A 24,150-nucleotide genomic window follows, 5' to 3' on the forward strand; every position below is an offset into this window, starting at 1 on the left:
TTAAAGGGATCGTTCACGCAAAAATGACAGCATATAATCAGACTTGAGTGCTTTAAAACCATTTCTGATGAACACACATGATGAGATTTTTAATCCTGCAAGCTTTAACTTCTGTAGTATGTGTTTTTCCTACATTGGAAGTCAGTTTTCTCCAGAAAATGTCAGTATTTGCTGAATAAATGTTCATTTTTGAGTGAACAATCCCTTTAAATCAAACCAAACTGCATGTTTTTTTTGTGTGACCGCACTAACATGCTCCTCTCGTCTTTTCTTTTTTACAGATAGAGTTCAAGGACGAGTGGAATATCCTTTTCTTCTCCTTTTTTTGGGAAATCCAAAGGACGAAGTATCTCATATTTTATTAAAAACAACAATAATCAGTCGTCCTATGACTTCAAGACAGCTTTGGGGAGTTTCCTTGTTTCCTCCATGCTTTGGATTTTTATTAATGCACATTCTGACATCATGAGGATCATTTTCTGACGCTCATCATCATGTCTTCACATAAAAGAGGAATTCTCCAGCAAAGACAGCAGTGGTAATCAATGCAAAAGCATTTCTAAAGACCCCCAACAAACATGCATCAGTGAAATCCGCACATTTCAGTGGAGTTTGGTGTGTATTTGGTTTTTTTTGGATCTAATGACTCCAGCATCTTCCTTTCCCTCTGCGTCTGGAGCTCCGAAATGCCCCGAAATACACAGCAAGAAGAGGCTTGACCCCAGACCCAGGCGTGTTTTAAGATGTTGAAGCCTTCCCGCGCGGCCCGAGCCCCAGATCGGATCAGTAGCACTGCGGCTCCCGGAGGCCCCAGACATGGATGGTGGCTCGGCCCGGCCCTGCCCTCAGCGCTCCGCACCCCGGCCCGTGAGCAGCTTTTGAAGGATGTCCCAGAGCCGAGCTCCAGCCCGGGAACCCTCTGAGACCCCCAGTCAGAGAGAGCAGATCCGCAGCCACATGAAGATGGTCATCCAGCAGCTGGAAGGAATCCTCAAAGAGCTGAAAGATGTGGCACATGAACTGCGGGAGGTAAGGCTCAAGGATATTTGCTTGATGTTTTTGGTGTGCTGTTGAGGCAAAATGTGCTGGTTAGTGTGTGTGTGTGTGTAGTTAGTGGTTAGTATAGTTAGTCGCCGCTCTTATGTTAGTTAAGTATAGGTTGTGGGAGGTAAGACTTGAGTTTTGGTTGCTTTTAGTGCGCTGTTGAGGCAAAATATGCTGGTTTAGTACATGTAAGGTCATATTACCGCTCTGTTTTGTTTATTTTGTGTAGGTTGTGGGAGGTAAGACTCACCTATTCCTTGAATATTTTTGTGAAAAATGTGCTGGAGGGTCAATTCTCTTACATTTGTTAACGTAATCAAATTGTGTGAAACCCTGCATTTCTTACAGTGTCTATTTCTGTTCCAGCATGTATAGGTTGACAGGTCACTTTTTGCTAGATTTTTGGTGCTCTGTTGAGGCTAAATATGCTGATTTATAGTTAGTAGTTTGATTACCGCTCCATTATGTTACTTATTTATAGGTTGATGGAGGTAAGACTCACTTTTTGACCTGATTTTTGATGCAAAATATGCTGGTTTATAGTATGTGTACAGTTAGTAGTTGGTATAGTTATATTGCCGCTCCTCTGTGTTAGTTATACAGGTGGACGGGGGTAAATCTCACTTTTTGCTTGATTTTTGGTGCTCTGTTGAGGCTAAATATGCTGATTTATAGTTAATAGTTTGATTACCGCTCCATTATGTTACTTATTTATAGGTTGATGGACGTAAGACTCACTTTTTGACCTGATTTTTAATGCAAAATATGCTGGTTTATATTATGTGCACAGTTAGTAGTTGGTATAGTCATATTGCCGCTCCTCTGTGTTAGTTATACAGGTTGACGGTGGTAAGTCTCGCTTTTTGCTTGATTTTTGGTGCAAAATATGCTGGTTTATAGTATGTGTACAGTTAGTAGTTGGTATAGTTAATTTGCCGCTCCTCTGTGTTAGTTATACAGGTTGACGGTGGTAAGTCTCGCTTTTTGCTTGATTTTTGGTGCTCTGAGGCAAAATGTGCTGATTTCTAGTTAATAGTTAGTATAGTTTGATTAGCACTCCATTATGTTACTTATTTATAGGTTAAGGAATGTAAGACTCACTTTTTTGCCTGATTTTTGATGCAAAATATGCTGGTTTATAGTATGTGTACAGTTAGTGGTTGGTATAGTTAAATTGCCGCTCCTCTGTGTTAGTTATACAGGTGGACGGGGGTAAGTCTCACTCTTTGCTTGATTTTTGGTGCTCTGTTGAGGCAAAATGTGCTGATTTACAATTAATAGTTAGTATAGTTTGATTAGCACTCTGTTATGTTACTTATTTATAGGTTGACGGGGGTAAATCTCACTTTTTGCTTGATTTTTGGTGCTCTGTTGAGGCTAAATGTGCTGATTTATAGTTAGTAGTTTGAATACCACTCCATTATGTTACTTATTTATAGGTTGAAGTAGGTAAGACTCACCTTTTTGCCTGATTTTTGATGTAAAATATGCTTTTTTTTATAGTACATGTATAGTTAGTAGCTTGTATAGTTTTTTCACTTCAGTAAGTACTCGAAAATGGCCAACAAAAGAAATCATTTATTTTTACAGACTCCAAATCCTGCCTCCAAGTGATGGAATCTACAAAAAATGATCATCCTTTAATTGATAATATTTTAACCAAAGTTCACCATCTACTAAATCAGTTTATCACATCATTTTTTGCTGGATTCCAGGACATGTCGGGCTTTCAGGAAACGAGCGAGCTGATGCAGCTGCTAAAGATGCTTTAAAGCAAGTTGCGAACAAATGCCAAATTCCTCCATCAGAGATGAGACCTTTTCTCAATGTTTACATTTTAAACAAGTGGCAAGAGGAGTGGGATGCATTGGAAAATAATAAATTGCATGAAATCCAACCTGAAATTTGAAGACATAGTTTTGAGACTAGATTTGATCAAGTTATTTTTACCAGATGTCGTATTGGGCATACCAGATTAACCCATGTTTTTTTGCTCAAAGGTGAAGACCCCACTCAATGTTAGTGCTGCAAAACTCCCCTTACTGTAAAACACATTGTACTGGACTGTCCTGCTTTTAATGATTGTAGAAGACTTCTTTATGAAATGAAATGAACTCTCTTAAGGACATTTTTAGCAAAGCGACACCAGGAAAGATTTTAGAGTTCTTATATTAACACTAAACATCTTATTTAACTTGTGTATTCATTTGTTTGTTGCTCTTAATTGTTTATTTAATATTGAAATGTTCTTGCCATGAAAATAGCCTTGGTTGCTGACATGGCAATAAATAAAATACATTACAATAAGTACTCGCTTTTTTTTGTTGTTGCTTGATTTATTTTTTGTTTTTGAGGTGATATGTGCTGGTTTATAGTTTATGTATAGTTGTTAGCAGTTAGTATTATATTAACACTCTAGTACTTTAGTTAAATGTAGGTTGTGAAAGGTAAGATTTGATTTATGGTGCACTGTTGAGGCAAAATGTGCCGATTAGGTACATGTATAGTTATATTTCAGCTCTGGTTTGTTTATTGTGTGTAGGTTGTGGGGGTAAGTCTCAATTTTAGCTTGATTTTTGGTGCATTAAGGCAAAATGTACTGATTTATAGTTAATAGTTTGATTACCGCTCCATTATATTGCACATTTATAGGTTGTAGGAGGTAAGACTCACTTTCTTGCCTGACTTTTGGTGCAAAATATGCTGGTTTATGATACATGTACAGTTAATAGTTAGTGTAGTTATTTTACCACTTCAGTATGTTTGTTTTTTGAGGTGATGTCTGCTGGTTTACAGTATATGTATAGTTAGTATAGTTGTTTTACAGCTCTGGTATATTAGTAATGCATATCGGATGTGGAAAGACTTGATTGATAGTTCAATCCACTTAAATTTGTGAAGTTAACTTAATCGAATTGTGTGAAGCGCTGCATTTTTTACAGTGTATGTTACCACTCCGGTAAGTTAGTTATGTATAGGTTGTATGTATAGTTATGTATTGGGAGGTAAGACTGATTTTTGGTGCTCAGTTAAGGCTAAATGTGCTGATTTATAGTTCAAAGTTAATATAGTTTTGATCACCGCTCTGGTTTGTCACTTATTGACATGCTTGACTTGATTTTAGGTGCAAGATTAGCTGGTTTACTATATGTATAGTTAGTGTAGTTACACTCAAACATGATTTTGCTGCTTGTTTAAACTACTTATTTAAAGTTAGTATAGTTTGTGGAAGGTAAGACTTGCTTTTTGCTTGATTTTTAGTGCTCTGTTGAGGCACAATGTGCTGATTTATAGTATATGTATAGAAAATACTGCTCAGTTACACTCAAAATGCTTGAAATGGTACTATATTGTGATATATGTTGTTATAAGGATATATATCGTATTTTTTATCATATCCCCCAGCCATAATCCTGTTGTTTTTCCTGTCTTTTGTGAATGGTGTCTTTCATTGGGAGGTAAATAATGAATGTTTTCCAGCATGGTCTGACAGGTTGAAGAAGCACCAGTAAATGTAACCTCATTAAATGGAGAAATCAAAGCTAGAGGTGTTGAGCGTGTGAATTCCTCTGATTGTGGTCATAGTTTTTGCATGGTATTGAAAAAAAAATGACCTTGCAATGTTTTGTTTTGGGATATGATTATTCAATTCAGCTCAGTTTTTATTTATATAGGACTAACACTTTTAAAAACAACCATCACCGACCAAAATCTCTCACAAAGTCAGAAAGAATTACAATAAAAAGACTTCTCAAGGTCATTTAAATGACTCTATTTGGGAAGAATTCGTGATTTGATATGCAGTGCATCTGCGTAAAACAAAATATAATAAATAAATTACAAGCATAAATGAATACAAACAGAGATGTACAAAAAATAAACAGTGCTTTATGACTATCTGGTGAGTCTAACAGTATTTAAGGTACAGAAATTAAATAATCAAATGTAAAATATGCAGTGGTTATTACTAGTTATAACTACTTAGTTATTACATTTGAAGTGTGTCCAACAACTTTCATCTAAGTTGTCCTAAAACTGTTTAAAAACACAATATTCAATTGTATAAATAAATAAATAAATTCAATTCATCTTTGTTAAAGCAACACGTTTGATAATTTCTTGTTTCCAAATGGTTTAAACTTGCGTGAAATCTTACACCGTCACTCTATTGCATGTGTTCTGAACTGTGTTTTCTGGTTATTATTATTATTTTTATTTGTTTGTTTATTTATTTATTTAGAGTTTTTTCACCTCTTTTTATTGGGATAGTATAGTGAAGAACAGACAGGAAAGTATTAGGAGCAGAGAGAGGGGAAGGGTCGGCATAGGACGTCGAGCCGGGAATCGAACTCGGGTCGCCGTGAACACCATGGGGTGCTATATGTCAACGCACTTAACCACTAGGCTATTGACGCCGACGTTTTCTGTTTATTTATAATAAATGGTTATTTATAATAATAAACTTGACATCGCAGATCCTACAATTTGACTATTGCAGAAATTCGCAGTCATTCACAGAATTAAAATATTGTTCAGCCCTAATTTCGGGAGAGTATATTAACTATTGATCCCCCAGTTCATTCACTCATTTACTTGGTCCCTTTATTCATCAAAGGTTGCCACAGCGGAATGAACCGCCAACTTATCCAGCATATGTTTTACACAGAGGATGCTTTTCCAGCTGTAACCCAGTACTGGGAAACACCCATACACACTAATTCACACACACAGTCATACACTACGGCCAATTTAGTTCATCAATTCCCCTATAGCACATGTGTTTTGACTGTGGAGGAAACCGGAGCACCCGGAGGAAAGACATGCCAACATGGGGAGAACATGCAAACTCCACACAGAAACACCAACTGACCCAGCCGGGACTCGAACTAGCAACTTTCTTACTGTGAGGTGACTGCAAACCACTGAGCCACCGTGTCGCCCCTGATCCCCAAGTTCTAATCTCGTATTTGATCCTCTTTCTGATCAATATTTCTATATTCATCTCATTTCTCGAGAATAAAAGAGAGGGATAGCTGTTGATATGTGTCCTCATATATACAATAGGTGCACTTTCCTTTTGACAATGACATGTGATGCATGTGATTCACAGGGTGAATAAGCACAGAGTGGTTCTGTTGGAAAAATAGAAAGGGAGCACATAAGTGAGAGGCAGAGAAGAAGGGAAAGAGGTGTGCAAGGTAGGAGTCGGGCTTGGCAATGCAATAGTTATGTAAGCACTTTGTTATCGGCTGGATTCCTACTGTATTCTACCAACTGCCATGGTTACAAGATGAAAAGATTCCAGTGTGTGTGTGTGTGTGTGTGTGTGTGTTTAGGAGTGAGCTGACGGCATAGAAAAAAAGACAAGTGTGTGTCAGCGTCAATGTCACATTTCAGCTGAATAGATTTGTGTCTAAGAAAGGTACAAGAAACAGACTTGTATATTTAGGGACGTGCACAGTGTACGAGATTACTAGTGTACAATATTGGAAAAAAGGGCATTGCCATATTAACATTTTCTGTGATTTATATTGGGATCTTTTTTTGCACAAGATAACTTAATTAATAAATTATAATAAACAAATTACAAGAAGAGATGAATAAATCAGAGTAAACATACAAATGAAGGAGTGTAACCGCATACAGGTACAGAAATAAAACTATAAAGCTGCATGTTATTTGTGTAAATAATTAAATACAAGTAATCATTGGTAAAGCTACAAGCGTGATAATTCCTTGTGCCCAAATGCTTTAAACTAGCTTTACTGAAGGCCTTAAAAACTGACAACAATTGATAATCTTTCACTTTATTATGGATTCACTGAAAATAGGGCAGAATTGGCATGTGTTCTGAACTGCTGTACCTGCTCAACTATAATCCTGACTCCTCGCTGCACATCCTGCGATCTGACTATTGCGTATTCATACATTGCAATATCGATGCTAAAACTATATATTGTGCAGCCCTAGTTATTACACTTTTGCATTTATCATAAATGAAAAATACACCGGTAAATAGGTATTTTTATTAGTTTTACGTTTTACTACCAAACAACACAACATCAATAAAAGAACACGATACATGAAATAAAAATCATAGTATAACGAAAATAATAATAATAAAAGGGAAACAATACAAACAAATATATATATATATATATATATATATATATATATATATATATATATATATATATATATATATATATATATATATATATATATATATATATATATATATATATATATATATATATATATATATATATATATATATATATATATATATATATATATAGTTCAACTCAGGCTCATTCTGGATGCGTACCTGTATACATTTCTGGAGAGCTCAAAATATGTCTCAGGAGGTACGTTTTTTTTTTTTTCTGCAGTTTTTGTTTTTGCGAATCCACCAGAGGCTGCTGTGTACACGTTTTCAGATCTCAAATTTCTCTCGCGAGTGCCATTCGCCCCAGCTGTTCTCGCATAAATCAGACCACTGTCGACTCACTGACCGACTGACCAACCGACCAAAAATTGCAATAAATACCTGAACATAACGTGACATAATTTTGCATGTATCTCCTGTGTAGAAAAAAAAACCGTACATTACTATTCTCAAAAAATACAGGACTTTTATTTTTCTCTCAATAGCTACAAACGTTGCAATAAATACCAGAAAATATTGTGAGTTTGATTTTAAGTTCATATCGCCAGTGTAAACGATGACCACTCTGGTGTGTGTGTGTGTGCGTGTGCGTGTGTGTGTGTGTGTGTGTGTGTGTGAGAATATGACAATAAAAATGTAAATTACTACTTTTCGCTAAAAATACCAGACTTTTTTTGTGTCTCAGTGGATCCAAATTAATTATCGTCAATAATTGTTATCTGTTCAATACCAGAATACATCGTGAGATTGTTTTAAGCCTGTATCGCCTGTGAAAATGCTGCTGACCACTCTGTTGTGTGTGTTTGAGAATAAAAATGTTAATTAATCCAGTTTTTTCTAAAAATACAGGACATTTTAGTTTTTCTATTGTTTATTATGAACTATTATTAGTAATATTGTTATTACAATAAATACCAGAACATATCGGGATATACTTTTAAGTCTGTATTATGTCTATTTTAAGTCTGTAGTTTACAGATTCACGTGGGTCCCGTATAAGCGCTGACCACTGTGTGTGAGAATATGGGATTAAAAATGTAAACTCATGCTTTTTATTAAAAATACTGGACTTTTTTTTCTTGCAGTAGATGCATTTTATTTATCGTCAATAATATTGTTATCACAATAAATGCCAGAAAATATTGTGATTATAATTTTAAGTTCATATCGCCAGTGTAAACGCTGACCACTCTGTTGTGTGTACAATAAAAATGTACATTACTACTTTTCGCAAAAAAATACAGGACTTTTATTTGTCTCTCAATAGCTACAAACGAATTCTCAATAATATTGTTATCGCAATAAATACCAGAAAATAATGTGTTTATGATTTTAGGTTCATATCGCCAGTGTGAATGATGACCACTCTGGTGTGTGTGTGTTTGAGAATATAGGACGGCTGTGGAGCTTTACGTTAAGCAGTATTGATGATCAGTCGAAGGGAGGATGTGTAGATGGCGAATGTTGGATAAAATCTTTAATTCTTGTGGCTGTTTTAGAGGACTAACTGATGGATGACACTCAGTGCTGAAAGATACTTCAGGGAAGCGTAATAATGGGGTCACATCACACGTAATGAGACTGCAGACTGTGTGTGTGTGTGTGTGTGTGTGTGTGTGTGTGTGTGTGTGTGAGAGAGAGAGGTTTTGCCTTCATTTTGAGGAGCGAATGTCCCCATAAGGACAGTAAAATCTGAAGTCACATACATTTTGGAGCTAGTCAATGGTACTTAAGAGGAAAATGGCCTAGTAAACATACACAATAATGCCTTAATTATACTATTACATTGAGAGAGGGATTCTGTGATGGGAGAGGATCCAAAATCACAATAATCTCTGCATAAAACCAGAAAGTAAGTACTTTTACTTTAATACTGTACTTCAGGACATTTTTTCACTGATTCAAATGATCTGTTCAGAGTGAGTCTCTAGTAAACAACTCACTGATTTAAATGATCTGTTCAGAGTGAGTGTCTAGTAAACAACTCACTGATTCAAATGATCTGTTCAGAGTGAGTCTCTAGTAAACAACTCACTGATTTAAATGATCTGTTCAGAGTGAGTCTCTAGTAAACAACTCACTGATTCAAATGATATGTTCAGAGTGAGTGTCTAGTAAACAACTCACTGATTCAAATGATCTGTTCAGAGTGAGTCTCTAGTAAACAACTCACTGATTCAAATGATCTGTTCAGAGTGAGTGTCTAGTAAACAACTCACTGATTTAAATGATCTGTTCAGAGTGAGTCTTCAGTGAGCAACTCACTGATTCAAATGATTCATTCATTAGTCTCCAGAAAGCAACTCACTGATTCAAATGATCTGATCAGAGTGAGTCTCCAGTAAACAACTCACTGATTCAATTGATCTGATCAGAGTGAGTCTCCAGTAAACAACTCACTGATTTAAATGATCTGTTCAGAGTGAGTCTTCAGTGAGCAACTCACTGATTCAAATGATTCATTCATTAGTCTCCAGAAAGCAACTCACTGATTCAAATGATTCATTCATAAGTCTCCAGAAAACAACTCGCTGATTCAAATCATCCATTCAGAGTGAGTCTCCAGAGAGCAACTCACTGATTCAAATGATTCATTCGTAAGTCTCCAGTGAACAACTCACTGATTCACGTGATCCATTCTAAGTGAGTCTCTAGTAAACAACTCATTGATTCAAATAATTCAATCAGAGTGAATCTCCAGTAAACAACTCACTTTTTCAAATGATCCGTTCAGGTAACGTTCAGATCCGTTCTCCAGTAAACAACTCATTGATTCAAATGATCCATTCAGAGTGAGTCTCCAGTAAACAACTCACTTATTCAAATGATCCATTCAGAGTGAGTCTCCAGTAAACATCTCACTGATTCAAACGATCTATTTAGAGTGAGTATCCAGTAAACAACTCACTGATTCAAATGATCCATTCAGAGTGAGTCTCCAGTAAACAACTCACTTATTCAAATGATCCATTCAGAGCGAGTCTCCAGTAAACAACTCACTGATTCAAATGATCCAATCAGAGTGAGTCTCCAGTGAGCAACTCACAGATTCAAATGATTACTTCAAAAGTCTCCAGAAGACAACTCACTGATTCAAATGATCCATTCAGAGCGAGTCTCCACTAAACAACTCACAGATTCAAATTATTCATTTTGAGTGAATCTCTAGTAAGCAATTCACTGATTCAATTGATCCATTCAGAGTGAGTCTGCAGTTATTGAAAAGGACTTGCAGTCATATTTCATTATGAAGTTTGTACTTTGACTCTAGCGCAGGTCTTAACTGCGTATATTTGTTGTATCGATGCATCAGCAAGATGTTTTGCCCACAGAAGCATTTGCTTACATCCAAACGAACACAATTAAAGCATCTCTACCCATCATAGAGCAGAGAGGATTAACGCTCTTGGTGTTTTTAGAGCATACGTCTGCATGTGCTGGAATGTGTGTGTGTGTGTGTGTGTGTGTGTGTGTGTGTGTGTGTGTGTGTGTGTGTGTGTGTGTGTGTTTATACCCTTTAACCCTGCTTGACTTCAAAGTGCTGCAAGTTTGTGCTGAGATGGAGAGGACTTACGTAACTCCACCAGCAACTTACATAAAGCAGCACAAACAGCTCTGAATTAGTCATCAGTTCTGTCATTCTGCAGGAGTTTAGCATCTCAAATCACATCTCCTCCCAAACTCAAATTCAGCAGCGCACGCTTTTGCTTCTGCACTTTTCTTTTTAATTAATGCTAACCGCCTCGGGCTAAGATCATCCTTGCAAACAAACGCCGAGGGAAATGCTGTCATTCTCTTCCCTTCGGCGTTCAAGCAGGAGACGTTCACTGTAAAAAGCCATTACTCGACTTTAATAACGTGACTAGACTTGTCATTAGGGGTGGGAAGCATGATGTATATATTGTTACCGCAGAATAAATGATTAACTATAGTAGTTTATTTTTTTATTGTGTGTAATGTGATATGTAAATAAGGGGGCGTGGCTATCTCAACCAACTCAACGTGGCTAACTAATTTAACTTGTAGATCTGAGTACAGAACAACTCCGTGTACAATAATTCTCAGTAAATTGTAAAGGCTTCCCCAGGTCCTAATGCCCACCACTGCTTCACATTAGACTTAATTTATATTTAAAATTCCTAAGTAACATAAAGTTATGTCATAAAATGTTTAGTCTTGTTTTATGTGTTGGTCAGAATTTATATATAAAAGGTTTGACGTAATGACACCAGTTATACAGAGTGTAATTCAATAGCTGCTTTATTAATTTTCTCTCATTACAATTATTATGTTATTTAATTTTATCCAAATAAAAATACTCATAATATGAAATTAAATTTTGGTAATATAGCGCCCACCTCTACATGTTGCTTTTAAAGTGTTTAGTTGACATTTAAAGGGCCATGAAGTCCCTCTATTTCAGCAGGGTGTTTCACACCTCTAGTTTGGGAAAAAGTCAGGAAAGTGGGTGTGTCTAGCTCTGTTTAGATGGGAGTGTCGGGGGAGGGAAAGAGGGAAGGATTTGAATAAAAAGGGGAGTTTCCATTTGGGCACGCACTGATTTTCACAGAGGCAAAACAAGCACACAGACGCAGGGGAGAAAGAGAGTGACTGTGTTTAATGACACTATGACAGTGGAATGTTTGACACCGTACATCGTATAAGTGTTAAAACCTCTGCATTTCTCGGTAACTCAGATGCACTCGGTAGGTCAGAAAGCCGTGTGTGTGTAGACTATCCTGTCACAAAATGTGGCGAAAATTCAACACGACGGTCGGTAATAGTTTGCTTGCAGTGTTTACATGTTTACACTCGGAGCTCTTTCAGCCCATAATATTGTAGTGATATTAACGTACTGTAAACTAAGTAACTTAGAAATCATTTTGGCTAAGGTCTGTCTTCAAACACTGAAAGAGTACTGCTGATGATACGAACTATAACTTTGCCATCTGAATGAACAAAGAAATGGCACTGATCGCACACACTTACCAAATCTGTAGAGACAGGACTATCAACACCAACTGGAGCCGCGTCTTTATTAACAGGAGACGAGCAGCAAATCCGGATTTCACCATTTCCAGATGCGAAAAGCTCTCGAGTAAAAAATGGTACAAACGTATTTCTGTCACGTGTCGCATGCACTGGTCCACACGCGAGTGATTAGTTGACATTACTTTAAAAATGTGAGTGAACTTGTTACTAAGGCTGGGAAATATGATGGTATAAATCTTTACCACAGAATAACTTGTCAACCGTAATAGCTTTTTTGTTATTGTGTGTAATGCAATATGTAAATAAGTGGGCGTGGCTATCTCATGGGTGAATTTAAACTGCAAATGTAAGCACAGAATAACTCTGTGTACAATATTTCTCTGTAAATTCAACAGTCACTAGTGCATGGCCTCCTTCAGGTCCTAATGCTTCACTTTAGAATAGGAAAATGAAATTAAAGGTGCAGTATGCACATTTCACTTCCAGAACTAGGTATTGCACGCCTAACAGAACACATTTTCACTTGGCTCCTCCTCGTCTCCTGCCAGATTGACGGCACCAACAGGAGCGAGCCTAAAGGCGGATTGAAACCGAGTTCTAAATAAAAACAATGACACCCGATAGAAGGAAAATTCTCCATATTAAAAAGAGTTTCTGTCCTATTCAACACCTGAAATCTCTACTTTAGAAACTGCTTTTATTTCTCACAGCTGAACAACAGATTGACAGTGATCACCTCAGGTAAACCTCACATGCTTTATTCAGTGTTAAATGCTAATAATGTGAGTCTGAATGGCATTTTACATCACTTTTATAGCCATATACTGAAAGCAGCAGCAGATAGTTCAGCTCAGATCTGGACAATACAATAAACCCATTGATATTGAACTCCTGAACTGTGACTCAGTGCAAACCAGCGCATATTAGTAATTCAGCATCTGCATTTAATCATGTTAAAGATGTTTAATATGTATTCATTAGATCAGTGTTTCCCAACCCTGTTCCTGAAGGCACACCAACAGTCCACATTTTCAACCTCTCCCTAATCAAACACACCTGAATCAACTAATAACATCAGAAGAGACTCCAACACCTGAAGTTAATGGGTCAGAAAAGGGAGACATCCAAAATATGTACTGTTGGTGTGCCTCCAGGAACAGGGTTGGGAAACACTGCATTAGATTATAAACCTCACCATTTGGTGAGTGAGTGCACTTCTGTGCTTCTGAATGGCTGTATTTACATTTCTGTGGTGTTTCGTCTACAGCCAAATTGCTCATCACTGCAGATCTCGGAAATATTAGTTTATTTATAATAACCTTTTTTGTTTTGGTTTTTCTGTAAAATAACTACCCATTTAAATGACTGCCATTAAATATGTTGTTATTTCATTTTATCAGAGTAAAATTATTCATACATTGAAATATAATTTTGGTCATATCACACACACCCCTGCACATTGTTTTTAAAGTGCTTACTTTAAGAAAACGTGAGTAAACCTGTTGCTTTTAAACAGATTAGTTGATTTTAAAGTGATTAGTTGACTTTACTTAATGAAAATGAGTAAACCCGTTGCTTTTGAATTAATTAAATATCCATAATTATAAAGAAAAGTTAAGTCAGCTTAACAGTTACAAGTTACTACTGTTTATTCAAGGTTAAGTCAACTTGTTTCTATTGAGGAAACAGATTTACTCACGTTACGTAACTAATCACTTTTTATAGTAGTGCAAAAATAAAACATGGTTTACATGCAATCCTTTATAAGTTGCTTTATAAGTAAAAACAATCCTCTTCATTTACTGAAGGAGCACGACTGGCTCACTTTGTGCCCAAGATGAGATCAGACACGACTGAAGGAAATTTCCAGTGAACTTAAATTAGAGGCGAAGTTGACAGCTAGTGATCAGCGTTTGACATTTTGATAATAGCCAATGACTTTGATAAAAAGGTCATGCGAGTTGGGAGCGACATGAGGGTGGACAGATGATGGCTTCACTGGACGACTGCAATTTAAACCTGAAAATGGGTTTTGGCAGACACTATTTTACTTTTTGAGAACAATTTAGAACAAAGTTTGTGTATCAGACAACATTAAAACACAATTAACAATAGTGCTGCTGCATTTATTAGGGTATAATTATATTACTATAAAACACTAAAGCTTTTTTGAGATTCCAAGATGAGTGTATTAACATGATTGCATTATGATTGAATGCTAACCATGGATAATTGTATATTTTGTATGTTTACAGTTTGGGTTAATAAATGGTATTTAAATGTAGTTTATTTATTAGTTCATTCATTTAATAATTATTTAATATAGTTTGTAGTAATGTTTTATTCGTATACATTTTGAATGTATAATATAATGAGTACGATTATTGCGTTACGAATTATTGCTTATATTTTATTTATTAGGTTTTTATAAATAAATGTAATTCTAATATTAAAAAAATATTATTCTACAGTTTATTTATAAGGCTATGGCTGTATATGGGCACTGGTGGGATGAGTGTGTTGGCTCGAGTGCTTTAGTGTCCCACCAGTGCCCATATACAGCTATATCGCACTGCTACTCGTGTGGTATTACATTTATAAAACAGTTCGACGGCATAATCGTGTGTATAAAAAAGAGAATCAAACACAGAGAGTCTCAAAAACCCTTTTGTATGAGGAACTACTTTCTTCCGCCATTCAATCACGTCTGCAGCTGACGTCAGAACAGCAGAAACCGCTGCTACTTCACTGTAGAGCTAGTGTCTGAATGATTCTCTAGAGCAGGGGTCACCAAACTTGTTCCTGGAGGGCCGGTGCCCTACAGATTTTAGCTCCAACTCTAATCAAACACACCTGAACAAGCTAATCAAGGTCTTACTGGGTATACTTGAAACATCCAGGCAGGTGTGTTAAGGCAAGTTGGAGCTAAACTCTGCAGGGACACCGGCCCTCCAGGACCGAGATTGGTGACCCCTGCTCTAGAGTAATGTCTAAAGTGATGACAGAACAGCTGATTTTGCTCACATTTTAAGATTATAAGGCTGAACGGCATGAAATGCCATCAGTCTACAGAGATTTCCCAGTGTTTCTCTGTTGCAATCAGGAAATCACAATTATTAACCCCGAAAAAGCCAAAGCAGATTACTATGGTATAAATACAGCATCACAACACACAAAAGAGAGAGATCGACTAATAATGTCACTTACCTGTTTTATAATGATTTGATCAGCTGTAGTTTGAAACTTGCGTCCCTCTTATTATGCAGTCTCTGTCGCCATCTTGTGGCAGAACGTTTACCGTCACTTTCTTTAGTCTGCTCAGACAGGCTGATGGCGGCTGATGGCGGCTGAATCCGATGCTCCAAAATGTTTCATATTTTAAAATAGGCACTATCCTTATAAATAAACAGCGTAGTTGAAATCTAAACAACTACATTCTCTCCTAATAAAGCCTCAAAAGTGCATTATGTTGTCCAACAGCAGCTATATTTGTCAAACTTGTAAACTTGTCGCTGTATGTGGGCGGAGTAATACACAAGGGTGAATAGGCTGTACGAGTGCTGTTATTTGAAGAATATTGCACGGCTATCAGCCAATCAGATTCAAGAACCAGACAGAACTGTTGTATAAATGCTCTCAAAACGATTTAACGTGATTAATCACATTCAAAATAAAAGTTAATATTTACAAAACATATTTGTGTATACTCTGGATATTTTTGTGTGCATAAATGCTGTATATTTTTGAGTATGTTGTGTAAAATATTGTATATGTTTATATGTATAAATATAAATACTAATTATATATACAGATAATAATTATATATGCAAATGTGTGTGTATTTATACATGTACATAATGAAACACTCTCTATATGTCTTTTTTCATCCTGGATGTGATTAATTGCAGTTAATCATTTGACAGCACTAATAATGAACAGATATATTGATATAAATTGACATTGATTTTGAATGCATTGTATAATATCATGTACTGTAATAAATATGCAATATATATTGGCTTGTTTGTTTGTTTGTTTGTTTGTTTACCAATTTTGCATTCTGAAGAATGAGCCACACGTGCACACTCACTCTGAACACACACACACACACACACACACAACCACTTCTGCTGCTTACCTGTGTAAATGTGTTTTCTGAAATGTGTGTGTGTGTGTGTGTGTGTGTGTGTGTGTGTGTGTGTGTGTGTGTGTGTGTGTGTGTGTGTGTGTTTGTGTATGTGTGTGTGTTAGGCTTTTAACAGTAAAGCAGCCGGTTTGATCCCACTCAGAGGTGATCCATTAACTGTAGACCCCGTTTCTGTCCGATGTGTTTTCGAGCGAAACACTTAACCCAGAGCCGACTCCTGCTATTGCCCTGTACTGTAAATTGATTTGAATTAACCATCTATATGTATTAAGCGCATTATATTATTCATAATATTGTTATCAGATTGAACTGGTTGTTTAAAGCGGAACTATTATGTAAAACTCACATATTTAAAGGGTTGTGTGTCAGCAGTGTGTGAATATCTCCAGCCTCTACTGATTAAACATGAATGAATTGTATTTGTTCTAATCAGACTTGATGAGTGAAACACTTTGATTGACATTCTACCTTTGTACGTGTCATCAGAGGGGGAAAGCCCCGCCCACTAGTGCCCATCTCTCCATCTCATTAGCATAAACAGCAGCCCTGAGTGAGAAGCAGCCGTCTGTCCATTAGCCATTAGAGTGTTTGAGCTGCTGAAGATAATGTCAGCATAGACTAAGAGGATTATAGATGTGGAGTTTTAGATGAACAGACACAGGAGCGACATAGACTAACAGAAGCTAAAGCACACATGACCAGCACTCACAACACACACACTGCTGTTTTACATCTGTCACTATGCTGATGCATATGCATCTGTAGCTCCGCCCACTTCTGAAAAGAGCACAATCTCATTTGCATTTAAAGCGACAGTCACCAAAACACCAAGGTTAGTATCAAAGCCTGAAAGGGTCAGTTTCAGAGAGCTGGAGAACATTATCTGTGTGTTATTCTCAGCTCAAACTTCACTACACACACTCTAGAGACATCACAGATGCATTTCACATCATGTAAAAAGGGGCAGAATTGGTCTCCTTTAAAACTGGCTGATGAACAGTGTCTTGCTCTGACATACTGTAAGTGTAAAGGCCGCAGCTGTTTGTGCTTTGTGTGCTATTGAATAGGAATCAGCCTCCGGCGGTGTCTTTACGGATCACACTGATGCTATTTGATCATTTACTGACTCTTTTGGCTTGATTGTTCCTTAAAAGCGCTATAGATCTCTGAAAGCATGTGGTATATTGGGAACAGACACGCTGTATGATGGATATATGCAGCATATTCATGTCAGAAGGAGAAGGTTCACGCAGAAATGAAAAGTTTGTCATCTTTTATTCACTCATATGTCTAATTACTTACACAAAACGTGAATTTCTGAATCATGTTATTTTTTTAAGCAAGCACAATGAGTGAGTGCAGCTTTTAAGCTTCAAGACTGACAAGTGTGTAGTAAGTATCATTAAAACAATACGCTTAACTTAACAAATGCTTGTCATGATCATAACAAAATCATAACTTATAATTATCTGCTCCACTGATCTGAAAACTGCAGAGACAGATTGATGAATCAGGGAGTTGAGTTATGGAATAAAATTAATTAAAATAAATATAAATAAAATAAAATAAAATAAAATAAAATATAAATAAAATAAAATAAAATAAATATAAATAAAATAAAATAAAATAAAATAAAATAAAATAAAATAAAATAAAATAAATATAAATAAAATAAATAAAATAAAAAGTAAAATATAAATAAAATATAAATCAAATAAAATAAAATAAAAAGTAAAATGTAAATAAAATATAAAATATAAATAAAATATAAATAAAATAAAAAGTAAATAAAATAAAATATAAATAAAATAACATATAAATAAAGTATAAAATAAAAAGTAAAAAAATAAAAAAATGAATTAGAAAAAAATAAAATAAAATAAAACATTTAAATAAAATATAAATAAAAAATAAATTAAATATAAAGTAAAATATAAAACAAAATAAAAATAAAGATAAATTAAAAAACTAAAAATAAAATGAAATTCAAATAAAATAAAATAAAACATTTTAAAATATGAAATAAAACAAAATAAATGATAAAATTAAAAACAAAATAAAATATAAAAAATATAAAATAAATAAAAATTCTCTCAGTTGTAAATTGTATGTATTTACATTATTTAATTACAAAAAACTACAGCTTAATTAAACATGACATTTTAAAGATGAATGACTTTTTACATGCATTTTACTAATTATTGTTAACAAGTGTTTGCTAAACATTGTTCTGTTTCTTAAAGAATATACCATAAGTGTTTAGAGAACATATTAGCAAAAATAAAATAGTAATAATTCACATAAATTAATTATTTAGCAGTAAAATAATTGTAAAGTAAGTTGTTGTTATTATTATTATTATTATTATTATTATTATTATTATTATTATTATTATTATTATTATATTAATAATAATAATAATATAAATATATTGATATATTTATGAATATCAACAATTCAATTAATCTAAATGATGAAATTGCTTGTTAATTTTATAATTAATTTCTAAGTAACTACAACCTCATTTAAGATTCCATTTTTAAAGTATTTACTATATTTTTACATGGATAGAAAAAGCAAAACCTATTCATGAAAATCAACTTTCGGGTGTCAAAAAAAGAGAAATAAAATAAAGCACATTTTCTGGTGTGAGCAGATGATGACAGAACGTCCATTTTGCCGCAAACGTTCCCTTTAATGAGTCGTCTCCTCGTTATTTTAGGACATTAAAGCAAAAGCATGCAGTTTTGGTCTGAAATCTCCACTTGCGTTCTGCTGTGGTGTGATAAAGCAATCCCTGAAATGAGTGTGTGTCTGCGGAAACACTCGAGCACCACACACACACACACACACTGCTCTGGAGCTCAGATAAGTGCTCTTTGTCCAAATGACACTCTTCCTCTCATTACACGCCGTCTCCTCTCTGCATTGTGTCTTTCCGCCTAGAAAGAAAGCTGCTTTTTTCACTCTCCTCTGACACTTAATTTCAAGCACTTGTGTTTGGCCTCAATGCACAGACAGCTGGTGTGGGCCTGCGCTGTTTAACTGTAATGGCAGTGTTGGAGTTATTGATGCTTTTTGCATGTTGTCCTTCGTCCCACTAGACATACCAGTGCTGTGCGTTATGATGATAATATAGCGGTGAAGACTAAATGAAACTATTGCTTACCAGAGGGGTTATTTTCAACACATTTATAAACATAGTTCATTTTATTTTCAGTTTAGTCCCTTTATTAATCAGGGGTCACCACTGTGGAATGAACCGCCAACTTATCCAGCATATGATTTACGCAGCAGATGCCCTTCCATCCGCAACGCAACACTGGGAAACCTCCATACACACTCATTCACACTCATACACTACGACCAAAGCTTGTTCAATTCACTTGTATTGCATGTCTTTGGAAACCGGAGCACCTGGAGGAAACCCACACGAACACGGGGAGAACACGCAAACTGGCCCAGCCGGGACTCGAACCAGTGACTTTCTTGCTGTGAGGCGATCGTGCATCCCACTGCGCCACCATGATGCCTAAACATAATAGTTTTAATAAATAATTCGTAATAAGTAATTTAGTCTTTGCCATGATGACAGTACATACTCTTTTTCGAGATACTTACTAGCATTCAGATTATGTTAATTAGTGCAATTATGCTAATTAGGTTAATTAAGCTAGTTATTGGCATGTTGCTCACTGAAGAAGTTGGGAATTTCTCACCTTTTCAAGCACCATTGGAGGCATCAGCCAATCGGACCACTTTATGCAAATACCCCAGCTCAGACAGCAGTCGATTGCAGACTTATTTCATTGGCTGACGCTGCTATGACAATCGTGTCAGCCCAACTTCAGACACGCCCTCCGTCAAGCATTGATGCTGAAGCCCCGCGTGAATCGAGCGTAATTGTGCCGTTTTGGGTGACTGTCACTTTAAATGCAAATGAGATTGTGCTCTTTTCAGAAGAGGGCGGAGCTACATATGCATATGCATCAGCATAGTGACAGATGTAAAACAGCAGTGTGTGTGTTGTCAGTGCTGGTCATGTGTGCTTCAGTGTGAGTGTGTGCTTCAGTCTTCTGTCAGTCTATGTCGCTCCTGTTGCTCCTCATCTAAAACTCCACATCTATAATCCTCTTAGTCTATGCTGACATTATCTTCAGCAGCTCAAACACTCTAATGGCTAATGGACAAACGGCTGCTTCTCACTCAGGGCTGCTGTTTATGCTAATGAGATGGAGAGATGGGCACTAGTGGGCGGGGCTTTTCCTCTGATGACACGTACAAAGAGAGAATGTCAATCAAAGTGTTTCATTCATCAAGTCTGATTAGAACAAACACAATTCATTCATGTTTACACACTCTGCTGACACACAACCTGGTTTAAACCTCTTATAGTTTTACACAATAGGGCCCCTTTAAAATAAAGCGCAGCCATACACTTGTATATTGTTGACTTCAGAGAACAGCAGTTTATTTAGACGTGAGCACATGAAGAACATTGTCTGTCCAGAAATGACAAGCATCGCGTTTTACTCTATTCCACCGGGGATGAAGCACATCTGAAAACACACACATACACACACACACACTGAGCATTAGATAGATGGAGAGACAGAGTTGAGTGATGGAGGAGAGACAGCACGGGGATGAATGAAGTGTGTGATGGGATGCGTCTCACTAGCACAGACAGACAGACGCTGGTCCATGGGGTTCAGCAGCGACCGCTCGGCGCACACACGGACACACACACACACATGCACACACACACACCGGGGGAGCAAACCTGAATCAAAGTCTTCTGCACTCGTGCTGGGAGTGTTTACCCTGAACACAGACCAGCAGAGCGACACACGGCCACCACTAGAGGCGCTGCGGGCCACTTTCACATTCATCACGACTATATGTAGTCATTCTCAACTAGATGTAGATGCTCCTGCTTTATATTCTTAAAAATATTCTATAGTAATAGTATTTTTTTAAATCATAGTACAGTACTAACCTGTTGTGGTGATTATATAGTTGCCATGGTAACAGTGCAACTATAGTAATTAATCTGTGGTGGTAATTCTGTAGTTACTATGGTAACACAAAAACTAAAGCAATAAATCTGTGGTGGTAATTCTGTAGTTGCCATGGCAACACAACAACTATAGTAATTAATCTGTGGTGGTGATTCTACTGTTGCCATGGTAACACAACAATTATAGTAATAAATCTCTGGTGGTAATTTAATACAGTTGCTATGGTAACACAACATCTATAGTTTTTTATCTGTGGCGGTAATTCTGTAGTTGCTATGGTAACACAACAACTGTAGTAATTAATCTGTGGTGGTGATTCTACAGTTGCTATGGTAACACAGCAATTATAGTAATCTCTGGTGGTAATTTAATACAGTTGCTATGGTAACACAACAACTATAGTATTTTATTTGTGGTGGTGATTCTACAGTTGCTATGGTAACACAGCAACTATAGTTATTTATCTGTTGTGGTGATTCTACAGTTGCTATGGTAACACAGCAACTATAGTTATTTATCTGTGGTGGTGATTCTACAGTTGCTGTGGTAACACAACAACCATAGTAATAAATCCCTGGTGGTAATCTGCACAGATTATTTGGTCTGAATTAGAATGATTAGATCTGGAAAATATCTTTAAGTTGTTTATTTTAATATTATTACATAAATAAATGATTTAAAAACAGCTAATAAAAATAGAAGAAATCGAAAAAAATAGACTTTTCAGACTTTTCGCAATGCTTCTATATTTTCCTGTACATTGAAAAAACCCCACAGTATCAGCCACACCCTGGCTCTCTTCACCCGCTCTCAAAGACCCATTTCCATTTTCTCCTGACCTCGTTTCCTTTGCTCAAATTAATTTCTTAAATTAATGAGTGTCACCTTAGGAACGGGTGCATCAGCAGCTCTTCAGAGAGACAGACGTGTGTGTGTGTGTGTGCGTGTGTGTGTGCGTGTGTGTGTGTGTGTGCTCTGACAGAGCAAGTTTTCAAGTCTGATTTCAACAAGTGATCTTGGTGACGATTCAGTGTAGAAATAACCCCTCTATACTAACTATACTTTATAAATGCTGGGTTATTTCAAGTATTAGTGATATTGAATGAAGTACTATTTAGGGACGCATGATATATTGGCGTCCTTATCAATATCGTCTGATAAAGCCGATTTTAAATATTATCGTTATTGATTCAAAATCAAAATTATTGATGATTAAAGTTATTGCTGGATAATATTGAGTCCTGTCATTTAAAAAGAGATTTAATTGATATAAAGTTGTTCATAGATAGGACTAGTTACTATATAAAGTTCCGAGATTAGTTCAGGCTTTTCTCTTATAATATAAACAGTTGTTCTCTGAATGTGTTTTGTTGATTTGTCTCCAATTTGAAAGAGTTATCAGTGACTGGTGATCTGTCAATTTCCATATCGGTGCATCTCTGGGAATATTTTTGTAAATAAACATCACATTTTCCATCTTACTGCTACAACAACTACTGAAAATAAATCATACATGTCCAGTATTTATATTACATCCTTTCCTTACTATTCATCCTTTCATTTCCTATATATTCCTTTTTTCCTTCCTGCTCTCCTTTCCTTCATTCCTCTTTTTTCTTTGCTTTCTTCCTCCTTATCTTGCCTTACTTTATTTCCACCCTTCCTTCCTCCTTTCCACCATTTTTTCTTCCTTTCTACCTTCCCTTCCTTCCCTTCCTTCCTTCCTTCCTTCCTTCCCTTCCATTGATTTCCATTGTTTCTCCTTCCTTCCTTCCTTTCCTTTCATTCCTTCATTCCTTCCTTCCCTCCCTTTCATTTTCTTCCCTTCCTATCCTTTTTTACTTTCTTTCTTCTTTCCTTTTCTTTCTTTCCTTTCCTTTATTTCCACCCTTCCTTCCTTTCTTTTCTTCCTGTCTACCTTCCTTCCTTCCTTCTTTCCTTCCTTTTTTCTTTCCTTCCTTCTTTCCTTCCTTCCTTCCTTCCTTCCTTCCTTCCTTCCTTTCCTTTAATTTTCTTCCTTTCACCTTACATTCCCTTTCCTTCCTTTTCCTTTCTTCCTTTTCTCCCTTTCATTTCCTTTATTTTCCTTTCTTCTTTTCCTTCCTTTCTTCATTTCTTCCTTTCTTCCATTAACTATAGTCGAGACCAACACCATGATATACTGTAGGTCTTCAAATGTATTATTAATGGTCTTTAATGGTTTGTTAATAGTAAGCATTGAACCTTAAAATACAGCATGTGTGCATTCTGTAGCTGAAAACCGAAGGCCAAAAGCAAAAGAGTCCGACAGCAATAAACTGTAATAAATAAATAAATAAATACTGTCGGTGCAAACATTCACTCTTTAATATACTGTGAATGAGTGAAAACCCCTGCAGATATTCTGACTCTCATCTCGCCATTTAGTGTTTACTTTCAGCTCTGGATTCACCTTCTAGCCAATAGCAGAACAGAAACTACTGGGGAGGCGGGGCTAAAGATAGCAAGGCCCCATCTGATTGGTCAGATTTAGATAAACACATAAGATTGTGTGTTTCCGGCTTCATTACAGCTCCTCCAGCCTGTTGAAGGCAGTATTAAACATGTTGGTAAAAGCCATGGATTATTAGCTCCTGCTTTTTTTCCTCCATCTCTAGTGGCCATTAGACTCTTCCTGATACTCGCACACAGATTTTCAGTGCCGTAAGAGGAATAGTTTGCCTAAAAATGAAATCTGTGCCATCGCTTACTCACTCCCATGTCGATTCCTGGCCCGTGTGCACTCTGTTTTCAGTAAA

The 24,150-nt window shown here is 36.2% G+C and overlaps 1 protein-coding gene across 2 annotated transcripts in view; it reads left to right on the forward strand.

The window, feature by feature from the left end:
* The window catches only part of insyn1 (inhibitory synaptic factor 1), a 108,174-nt gene that overhangs the window by 10,734 nt on the left and 73,290 nt on the right, over positions 1-24,150 (forward strand). For both annotated transcript variants that reach the window (XM_056477936.1, XM_056477935.1), the window contains exon 2: positions 282-1,029. In XM_056477936.1, coding sequence (XP_056333911.1) covers positions 886-1,029 — 144 coding nt within the window. In that variant the 5' untranslated portion in view covers positions 282-885. The remainder of the gene's footprint in view (positions 1-281; positions 1,030-24,150) is intronic.

This window comes from Danio aesculapii, chromosome 18 (assembly GCF_903798145.1).
Source record: "Danio aesculapii chromosome 18, fDanAes4.1, whole genome shotgun sequence".
NCBI lineage: Eukaryota > Metazoa > Chordata > Actinopteri > Cypriniformes > Danionidae > Danio > Danio aesculapii.